The sequence below is a fragment of the Oncorhynchus kisutch genome, linkage group LG7, assembly GCF_002021735.2.
Source record: "Oncorhynchus kisutch isolate 150728-3 linkage group LG7, Okis_V2, whole genome shotgun sequence".
Taxonomy (NCBI): domain Eukaryota; kingdom Metazoa; phylum Chordata; class Actinopteri; order Salmoniformes; family Salmonidae; genus Oncorhynchus; species Oncorhynchus kisutch.
Window position 1 is genome coordinate 52,878,257 of NC_034180.2, and position 12,199 is coordinate 52,890,455.

The following is a 12,199-nucleotide window of genomic DNA, read 5'->3' on the forward strand; positions in this document are numbered from 1 at the left end:
TGATGTATCTCTAATGGTGCCCACATCATGTATCTCTAATTGTGCCCTCATGATGTATCTAATGGTGCCCACATGATATATCTCTAATGGTGCCAACATGATGTATCTAATGGTGCCCACATTATGTATCTCTAATGGTGCCCACATGATGTATCTAATTGTTCCCACATGATGTATCTCTAATGGTGCCCACATGATGTATCTAATGGTTCCCACATGATGTATCTCTAATGGTGCCCACATGATGTATCTCTAATGGTGCCCACATCATGTATCTCTAATTGTGCCCTCATGATGTATCTAATGGTGCCCACATGGTATATCTCTAATGGTGCCAACATGATGTATCTAATGGTGCCCACATTATGTATCTCTAATGGTGCCCACATGATGTATCTAATTGTTCCCACATGATGTATCTCTAATGGTGCCCACATGATGTATCTAATGGTTCCCACATGATGTATCTCTAATGGTGCCCACATGATGTATCTCTAATGGTGCCCACATGATGTATCTAATGGTTCCCACATGATGTATCTCTAATGGTGCCCACATGATGTATCTCTAATGGTGCCCACATGATGTATCTCTAATGGTTCCCACATTATGTATCTCTAATGGTGCCCACATTATGTATCTAATGGTTCCCACATGATGTATCTCTAATGGTGCCCACATGATGTATCTCTAATGGTGCCCACATGATGTATCTCTAATGTTGCCCACATGATGTATCTAATGGTGCCCACATGATGTATCTCTAATGGTGCCCACATGATGTATCTAATTTCCCACATGATGTATCTCTAATGGTGCCCACATGATGTATCTCTAATGGTGCCCACATGATGTATCTAATGGTGCCCTCATGATGTATCTAATGGTGCCCACATGATGTATCTAATGGTGCCCACATTATGTATCTAATGGTGCCTACATGATGTATCTAATGGTGCCTACATGATGTATCTAATGGTGCCCACATGATGTATCTCTAATGGTGCCCAGATGATGTATCTCTAATGGTGCCCACATGATGTATCTCAAATGGTGCCCACATGATGTATCTCTAATGGTGCCCACATGATGCATCTCTAATGGTGCCCACATGATGTATCTCTAATGGTGCCCACATGATGTATCTAATGGTTCCCACATGATGTATCTCTAATGGTGCCCACATGATGTATCTCTAATGGTGCCCACATGATGTGTCTCTAATGGTTCCCACATTATGTATCTCTAATGGTGCCCACATGATGTATCTAATGGTTCCCACATGATGTATCTCTAATGGTGCCCACATGATGTATCTCTAATGGTGCCCACATGATGTATCTCTAATGTTGCCCACATGATGTATCTCTAATGTTGCCCACATGATGTATCTAATGGTGCCCACATGATGTATCTCTAATGGTGCCCACATGATGTATCTAATGGTTCCCACATGATGTATCTCTAATGGTGCCCACATGATGTATCTCTAATGGTGCCCACATGATGTATCTCTAATGGTGCCCTCATGATGTATCTAATGGTGCCCACATGATGTATCTCTAATGGTGCACACATGATGTACCTCTAATGGTGCCCACATGATGTATCTAGTGGTGCACACATGATGTATCTAATGGTGCCCACATTATGTATCTAATGGTGCCTACATGATGTATCTAATGGTGCCCACATGATGTATCTCTAATGGTGCCCACATGATGTATCTCTAATGGTGCCCACATGATGTATCTCTAATGGTGCCCACATGATGTATCTCTAATGGTGCCCTCATGATGTATCTAATGTTGCCCACATGATGTATCTCTAATGGTGCCCACATGATGTATCTCTAATGGTGCCCTCATGATGTATGTAATTGTGCCAACATGATGTATCTAATGGTGCCCACATGACGTATCTCTAATGGTGCCAACATGATGTATCTAATGGTGCCCACATGACGTATCTCTAATGGTGCCCACATGATGTATATTTTATGGTGCCCACATGATGTATCTAATGGTGCCCACATGATGAATCTCTAATGGTGCCCTCATGATGTATCTAATGGTGCCCACATGATGTATCTCTAATGGTGCCCACATGATGTATCTCTAATGGTGCCCACATGATGTATCTCTAATGGTGCCCACATGATGTATCTCTAATGGTGCCCACATGATGTATCTCTAATGGTGCCCACATTATGTATCTAATGGTGCCCACATGATGTATCTAATGGTGCCCACATGATGTATCTAATGGTGCCCACATAATGAATCTAATGGTGCCCACATGATGTATCTAATGGTGCCCACATGATGTATCTAATGGTGCCCACATGATGTATCTCTAATGGTGCCCTCATGATGTATCTAATTGTGCCAACATGATGTATCTAATGGTGCCCACATGACGTATCTCTAATGGTGCCAACATGGTGTATCTAATGGTGCCCACATGATGTATCTAATGGTGCCCACATGATGTATCTTTTATGGTGCCCACATGATGTATCTAATGGTGCCCACATGATGTATCTCTAATGGTGCCCTCATGATGTATCTAATGGTGCCCACATGATGTATCTCTAATGGTGCCCACATGATGTATCTCTAATGGTGCCCACATGATGTATCTCTAATGGTGCCCACATGATGTATCTCTAATGGTGCCCACATGATGTATCTCTAATGGTGCCCACATTATGTATCTAATGGTGCCCACATGATGTATCTAATGGTGCCCACATGATGTATCTAATGGTGCCCACATAATGAATCTAATGGTGCCCACATGATGTATCTAATGGTGCCCACATGATGTATCTAATGGTGCCTACATGATGTATCTCTAATTGTGCCCACATGATGTATCTAATGGTGCCCACATGATGTATCTCTAATGGTGCCCACATGATGTATCTCTAATGGTGCCCACATGATGTATCTCTAATGGTGCCCACATGATGTATCTAATGGTGCCCACATGATGTATCTAATGGTGCCTACATGATGTATCTCTAATTGTGCCCACATGATGTATCTAATGGTGCCCACATGATGTATCTCTAATGGTGCCCACATGATGTATCTCTAATTGTGCCCACATGATGTATCTCTAATGGTGCCCACATGATGTATCTAATGGTGCCCACATGATGTATTTAATGGTGCCCACATGATGTATCTCTAATGGTGCCCACCTGATGTATCTCTAATGGTGCCCACATGATGTATCTCTAATGGTGCCCACATGATGTATCTAATGGTGCCCACATGATGTATCTAATGGTGCCCACATTATGTATCTAATGGTGCCCACATGATATATCTAATGGTGCCCACATGATGTATCTCTAATGGTGCCCACATGATGTATCTCTAATGGTGCCCACATGATGTATCTCTAATGGTGCCCACATGATGTATCTAATGGTGCCCACATGATGTATCTAATGGTGCCTACATGATGTATCTCTAATTGTGCCCACATGATGTATCTAATGGTGCCCACATGATGTATCTCTAATGGTGCCCACATGATGTATCTCTAATTGTGCCCACATGATGTATCTCTAATGGTGCCCACATGATGTATCTAATGGTGCCCACATGATGTATTTAATGGTGCCCACATGATGTATCTCTAATGGTGCCCACCTGATGTATCTCTAATGGTGCCCACATGATGTATCTCTAATGGTGCCCACATGATGTATCTAATGGTGCCCACATGATGTATCTAATGGTGCCCACATAATGAATCTAATGGTGCCCACATGATGTATCTAATGGTGCCCACATGATGTATCTAATGGTGCCCACATGATGTATCTCTAATGGTGCCCTCATGATGTATCTAATTGTGCCAACATGATGTATCTAATGGTGCCCACATGACGTATCTCTAATGGTGCCAACATGGTGTATCTAATGGTGCCCACATGATGTATCTAATGGTGCCCACATGATGTATCTTTTATGGTGCCCACATGATGTATCTAATGGTGCCCACATGATGTATCTCTAATGGTGCCCTCATGATGTATCTAATGGTGCCCACATGATGTATCTCTAATGGTGCCCACATGATGTATCTCTAATGGTGCCCACATGATGTATCTCTAATGGTGCCCACATGATGTATCTCTAATGGTGCCCACATGATGTATCTCTAATGGTGCCCACATTATGTATCTAATGGTGCCCACATGATGTATCTAATGGTGCCCACATGATGTATCTAATGGTGCCCACATAATGAATCTAATGGTGCCCACATGATGTATCTAATGGTGCCCACATGATGTATCTAATGGTGCCTACATGATGTATCTCTAATTGTGCCCACATGATGTATCTAATGGTGCCCACATGATGTATCTCTAATGGTGCCCACATGATGTATCTCTAATGGTGCCCACATGATGTATCTCTAATGGTGCCCACATGATGTATCTAATGGTGCCCACATGATGTATCTAATGGTGCCTACATGATGTATCTCTAATTGTGCCCACATGATGTATCTAATGGTGCCCACATGATGTATCTCTAATGGTGCCCACATGATGTATCTCTAATTGTGCCCACATGATGTATCTCTAATGGTGCCCACATGATGTATCTAATGGTGCCCACATGATGTATTTAATGGTGCCCACATGATGTATCTCTAATGGTGCCCACCTGATGTATCTCTAATGGTGCCCACATGATGTATCTCTAATGGTGCCCACATGATGTATCTAATGGTGCCCACATGATGTATCTAATGGTGCCCACATTATGTATCTAATGGTGCCCACATGATATATCTAATGGTGCCCACATGATGTATCTCTAATAGCAGAGAACAGAGATATTCACAGCAGAGCCCAGTCCATGTATTTCAATGACGGCGAACATATGGGTATGCGCTGGAAAAACTAAACTTCACAGAACTTTTCCCGAATTCAAACTTTTGCCAGACTTGGCATTGATGCCAGGATGTGTGTATGTGATCTACTAACACTGTAACCTACAGCATACCCACAGGAACATAGCAACAGGAACATAGCAACAGGAACATAGTAACAGGAACATAACAACAGGAACATAACAACAGGAACATAGCAACAGGAATATAGCAACAGGAACATAGCAACAGGAACATAGTAACAGGAACATAGCAACAGGAACATAGTAACAGGAACATAGCAACAGGAACATAATAACAGGAACATAGCAACAGGAACATAACAACAGGAACATAGCAACAGGAACATACCCACAGGAACATAGCAACAGGAACATAGTAACAGGAACATAACAACAGGAACATACCCACAGGAACATAGCATCAGGAACATAGCAACAGGAACATAGCAACAGGAACATAACAACAGGAACATAGCAACATGAACATAGTAACAGGAACATAACAATAGGAACATACCCACAGGAACATAGCAACAGGAACATAACAACAGGAACATAACAACATGAGCATAACAACAGGAACATAGCAACAGGAACATAACAACAGGAACATAGCAACAGGAGCATAACAACAGGAACATAGCAACAGGAACATAGCAACAGGAACATAGCAACAGGAGCATAACAACAGGAACATAGCAACAGGAACATAGCAACAGGAACATAACAACAGGAACATAGCAACAGGAACATAGCAACAGGAGCATAACAACAGGAACATAGCAACAGGAGCATAACAACAGGAACATAGCAACAGGAACATAGCAACAGGAGCATAACAACAAGAACATAACAACAGGAACATAACAACAGGAACATATCAACAGGAACATATCAAGTGTTAATGAGTGTTAATTTGACATCTTAGTGTGGAAGCATCATATTTTTAACTACAGTGGGCCTTTAAATATTGAATACACTACACGTTAGCATTTCCTGCTGTGATCATCTTGCAACAACAGGATGATCAAATTATGATACTGCACCTGTAGATATTTTATATAAAGGTAAATTATACAGGTTTAACATCTCACTCCAAAGTCTGACCCTTAACCCCTTGACCCCTTCTGTCTGTTTCCTGTCCAGGAGAGCGCTTGGCCAAACCAGAGAGAGGGAAGATGAGAGTTCACAAGATTTCCAACGTCAACAAAGCTCTCCACTACATCACCAGTAAAGGAGTCAAGCTGGTGTCCATCGGAGCTGAGGGTGAGTTCAACAATATCCTGGTCACTATTGACACTGACTGGACTGTAGTACACTAGACTGTAGTACACTAGACTGTAGTACACTAGACTGTAGTAAACTAGACTGTAGTACACTAGACTGTAGTAAACTAGACTGTAGTAAACTAGACTGTAGTACACTAGACTGTAGTACACTAGACTGTAGTACACTAGACTGTAGTAAACTAGACTGTAGTACACAAGACTGTAGTACACTAGACTGTAGTAAACTAGACTGTAGTACACAATAGTACACTAGACTGTAGTAAACTAGACTGTAGTAAACTAGACTGTAGTACACTAGACTGTAGTACACTAGACTGTAGTACACTAGACTGTAGTAAACTAGACTGTAGTACACAAGACTGTAGTACACAAGACTGTAGTACACTAGACTGTAGTAAACTAGACTGTAGTACACAAGACTGTAGTACACTAGACTGTAGTAAACTAGACTGTAGTACACAATAGTACACTAGACTGTAGTAAACTAGACTGTAGTACACTAGACTGTAGTACACTAGACTGTAGTACACTAGACTGTAGTACACTAGACTGTAGTAAACTAGACTGTAGTACACAAGACTGTAGTACACTAGACTGTAGTAAACTAGACTGTAGTACACTAGACTGTAGTAAACTAGACTGTAGTACACTAGACTGTAGTACACTAGACTAGTAAACTAGACTGTAGTACACTAGACTGTAGTACACTAGACTGTAGTACACTAGACTGTAGTAAACTAGACTGTAGTACACTAGACTAGTAAACTAGACTGTAGTACACTAGACTGTAGTACACTAGACTGTAGTACACTAGACTGTAGTAAACTAGACTGTAGTCCACTAGACTGTAGTAAACTAGACTGTAGTCCACTACATCACCAGTAAAGGAGTCAAGCTGGTGTCAATTTGAGCTGAGGGTTGAAAACCTTAAAGTCTGTAAATAAATAAATGGACAAAGTGACTGACACACTTCTGCATTAATTTAGATAGAGTGAAGAACCTGGTCACATGATACTGGACTGTCTATATACACAGTAATCTAATGTAGCAATGAAAGAAATCCCTGAAATTAGATCCCCCCCCTACATACTGGTTTTCACGAGAAAGAGGCACTGTTCAAACAATCTAGTAAATGTGGAGGAGGAGCTAAGACGGATGGCTAATATGGATAAGATAGCGCCGGAGGAGATGGCTGCCATTTTAACGGGCTCCTAACCAATCGTGTTATTCTGTATGTTTTTTTGCTGTGTTTGTAACCATTTCCGCCACCGTCTCTTATGACCGAGCTTCTGGACATCAGAACAGCGGTTACTCATCTCGGACTGGACAAAGATTTTTTCTTTAACGAATTGGAGGTCGAAAGATTAACGGCTCCTCCCAGACCAGGCCCAAATCCCTGTCCTGAAGAGGAGACGCCCAATGCCTTACCATCCGTCCTACTGGCGAATGTGCAATCACTGGAGAATAAACTGGATGAGCTTAGTTCGAGACTATCCTTCCAACGGGACATTAAAAACTGTGTTATCTTATGTTTCACCGAGTCGTGGCTGAACGAGGACAGTTGGCTGGGTTTTCCTTGCATCGGCATGACAGAACAGCAACCTCCAGTAAGACGAGGGGTGGTGGTGTGTGTCTATTTGTCAACAACAGCTGGTGCGCAACGTCTAATATTAAAGATGTCTCGAGGTTTTGCTCGGCTGAGGTAGAGTACCTCATGATAAGCTGTAGACCACACTATTTACCAAGAGAGTTCTCATCTATATTTTTCGTAGCCATCTACTTACCACCACAAAATGATGCTGGCACTAAGACCACCCTCAACGAGCTGTATAAGGCCATGAACAAACAAGTAGCCGGGGACTTTAAAGCAGGAACACTTAAATCTGTTTTACCTCATTTCTACCAGTATGTCACATGTGCTACCTCAGGAAGAAAAAAAACTCTACACCACCTTTACTCCACACACAGAGACGCATACAAAGCTCTCCCTCAACCTCCATTTGGCAAATCTAACCATAATTCTATCCTCCTAATTCCTGCTTACAAGCAAAAACTCAAGCAGGAAGCACCAGTGTCTTGCTCAATACAGAAGTGGTCTGATGACGCGGATGCTAAGCTACAGGACTGTTTTGCTAGCACAGACTGGAATATGTTCCGGGATTCATCTGATGGCTTTGAGGAGTTTACCACCTCAGTAACCCCACAGTGACCGTTCGTACATATCCCAACTAGAAGCCATGGATTACAGGCAACATCCACACTGAGCTAAAGGTTAGAGCTGCCGCTCTCAAGGAACGGGACACTAATCTGGGAGCTTATAAGAAATCCTGCTATGCCCTCAGACGAACCATCAAACAGGCAAAGCGTCAACACAGGACTAAGAATGATTCTTACTACACCTGCTCTGACGTTCTTCGGATGTGGAAGGGCTTGCAAACTATTACAGGCTACAAAGGGAAACCCAGCCGTGAGCTGCCCAGTGACACGAGCCTACCAGACAAGCTAAATACCTTCTATGCTCACTTCACAGCAAGCAACCCTGAACCATGAATGAGAACACCAGCTGTTCCGGATGACTGTGTGATCACGTTCTCTGTAGCCGACGTGAGTAAGACCAGGTCAACATTCACAAGGCCGCAGGGCCAGACGGATTATCCGGACGCGTACTCCAAGCATGTGCTGACAAACTGGCAACTGTCTACACTTTCATTTTCAACCTCTCCCTGACCGAGTCTGTAATACCTACATGTTTCAAGCAGACCTCCATTGTCCCTGTGCCCAAGAACGCCAAGGTAACTCGCCTAAATGACTACCGCCCCACAGCACTCACGTCTGTAGCCATGAAGTGCTTTGAAAGGCTGGTCATGACTCACATCAACACCATTATCTCAGAAACTCCCCACCCACTCCAATCTGACACTGCCCCAACAGACCCACAGATAACGCAATCTCCATTGCACTCCACACTGCCCTTTCCCACCGGGACAAAAGGAACACCTACATGAGAATGCTGTTCATTTGACTACAGCTCAGCATTCAACACCATAGTGCCATAAACGCTCATCACTAAGCTTAAGATCCTGGGGACTAAAGGATCCTAAGCGGCTCTGCAACTTGATCCTGGACTTCCTGACGGCCCCCTCCAGGTAGCAACACATCCACCACACAGATTCTCAACATGGGGCCCCTCAGGGCTTTTACGCTTAGTCCTTTCCTTCACCCACGACTACAGCACCATCATTAAGTTTACCGACAACACAGTGGTGATAGGTCTGATTACGGACGATGAGAACAGTCTACAGGGATGAGGTCAGACACCTGGCAGTGTGGTGCCAGGACAACAAACTCTCCCTCAACGTGAGCAAAACAAAAGAGCTGATCGGTGGAGATGATCGGTGGACAGTCGTGAAGAGGACACGACAACACCTATTCCCCCTCAGGAGACTGAAAAGATTTAGCATGGGTCCTCAGATCCTCAACAAGTTCTACAGCTGCACCATCGAGAGCATGGTTGCATCACAACAGCGCCCAAGCCTTCAGTTAATCAGTTAATCGAATTAGATTTTTGGTGTTTTATTGGGATCCCCATTAGCTGTTGCAAAAGCAGCAGCTACTCTTCCTGGGGTCCACACAGAACACAGAACACAGAGCACAGAACACAAAACACAAAACACAGAACACAGAACACAGAACACAGAACACAAAACACAAAACACAGAACACAGAACACAGAACACAGAGCACAGAACACAAAACACAAAACACAAAACACAGAACACAGAACACAGAACATGAAACACAGAACACAGAGCACAGAACACAAAACACAAAACACAAAACACAAAACACAGAACACAGAACACAGAACACAGAGCACAGAACACAAAACACAAAACACAAAACACAAAACACAAAACACAGAACACAGAACACAGAACACAGAACATGAAACACAGAACACAGAACACAGAACATGAAACACAATACAGAATGACATAATACAGAACATCATTAGACAAGAACAGCTCAAGGACAGAACTACATACATGTTTGAAAAGGCCCATGTAGCCTGCATATCAATACATACACACAAACTATCTAGGTCCAATAGGGGAGAGGTGTTGTGCCGTAAGGTGTTGCTTTCTGGTGTTGTTTTCTGAAACCAGGTTTGCTGTTTATTTGAGCAATATGAGATGGAAGGAAATTCCATGCAATAAGGGCTCTATATAACACTGTACGCTTTCTTGAATTTGTTCTGGATTTGGGGACTATGAAAAGACCCCCTGTGGCATGTCTGGTGGGGTAAGTGTGTGTGCCAGGTCTGTGTGTAAGTTCACTATGCAAACAATTCGGGATTTAACTCATTAAAGTTTCTCATAAAAAGAAGTGATGCAGTCAGTCTCTCCTCAACTCAAGAGAGCATAGTATTTATATCAGTCCTTTGACTGTCCTTTAATTAAGAGCAAAAAGACTCTCAGACCATGAGAAACAAGATTATCTTGTCTGATGAAACCAAGATTAAACTCTTTGGCCTGAATGCCAAGCGTCACGTCTGGAGGAAACCTGGCACCATCCCTACGGTGAAGCATGGTGGTGGTGGCAGCATCATGCTGTGGGGATGTTTTTCAGCGCCAGGGACTGGGAGACTATTCAGGATCAAGGCAAAGATGAATGGAACAAAGTACGGAGAGATCCATGATGAAAACCTGCTCCAGAGCGCTCGGGACCTCAGACTACAAAGGGAATCCCAGCAGCGAGCTGCCCACTGACACGAGCCTACCAGAAGAGCTAAATGCCTTTTATGCTCGCTTATGGGCAAGCAACACTGAAACATGCATGAGAGGATCAGCTGTTCCAGACTACTGTGTGATCACGCTCTCCGTAGCCGGTGTGAGCAAGACCTTTAAACAGGTCAACATTCACAAGGCCGCAGAGCCAGATGGATTACCAGGACGTGTACTCAAAGCATGCGCTGACCAACTGGCAAGTGTCTTCACTGACATTTTCAACCTTTTCCTGACTGAGTCTGTAATACCTACATGTTTCAAGCACGGTGAAGCATCCCTCATGCTGTAGGGATGTTTCCAGTGGCAGGGAGACTAGTCAGGATCGAGGCAAAGATGAACGTTGCAAAGTACAAAGAGATCCTTGATGAAAATCTGCTCCAGAGCGCTCAGGACCTCAGACTAGAGGCAAAGGTTCACCTTCCAACAGGACACCTAAGAACACAGCCAAGATAAAGCAGGATTGGCTTTGGTACGGTAAGTCTCTGAATGTACTTGAGTTTCCCGGACTTGAACCCGATTGAGTATCTCTGGAGAGTCCTGAAAATAGCTATGCCGCAATGCTCCCCCTCCAACCTGACAGAGCTTGAGAGGATCTGCAGAGAAGAATGGGGGAAACTCCCTAAATACAGGGGTGAAAAAGCGTCCTCGTTAGTATAGTGGTCAGTATCCCCGCCTGTCACGCGGGAGACCGGGGTTCAATTCCCCGACGGGGAGAAAAAATGTTTGGGGTGGCAGGGTAGCCTAGTGGTTAGAGTGTTGGACTAGTAACCGAAAGGTTGCAAGTTCAAAATCCAGAGCTGACAAGGTACAAATCTGTTGTTCTGCCCCTGAACAGGCAGTTAACCCACTGTTCCTAGGCCGTCATTGAAAATAAGAATTTGTTCTTAACTGACTTGCCTCGTTAAATAAAGGTAAAATAAATTTTAAAAAGTAGTTTCATACCCAAGAAAACTCGAGACTGTAATCGCTGCCAACAAAGTACTGAGTAAGTAAAGGGTCTGAATACTTATGTAAATGAAAAACGATCAACTATCAAACTATTGCTTTGTCATTATGGAGTATTGTGTGTAGATTGATGAGGGGAAAAAAACTATTTAATCAATTTTAGAATAAGGCTGTAATCTAATAAAATGTGGAAAAAGTCAAGGGGTCTGAATCCGAAGGCATTTTATTCCTTTTAGCTGAACCCAAAACAACC

At 43.2% G+C, this 12,199-nt stretch overlaps 1 protein-coding gene and 1 non-coding gene across 4 annotated transcripts in view; both read left to right on the plus strand.

The window, feature by feature from the left end:
- Positions 1-12,199, plus strand: part of LOC109885917 (alpha-actinin-1) — a 154,520-nt gene that overhangs the window by 50,829 nt on the left and 91,492 nt on the right. For all 3 annotated transcript variants that reach the window (XM_031829327.1, XM_031829328.1, XM_031829329.1), the window contains exon 3: positions 6,072-6,191. In XM_031829327.1, coding sequence (XP_031685187.1) covers positions 6,072-6,191 — 120 coding nt within the window. The remainder of the gene's footprint in view (positions 1-6,071; positions 6,192-12,199) is intronic.
- Positions 11,644-11,715, plus strand: trnad-guc (transfer RNA aspartic acid (anticodon GUC)). Its single transcript has one exon. It is a non-coding gene; the product is annotated as a tRNA-Asp (tRNA).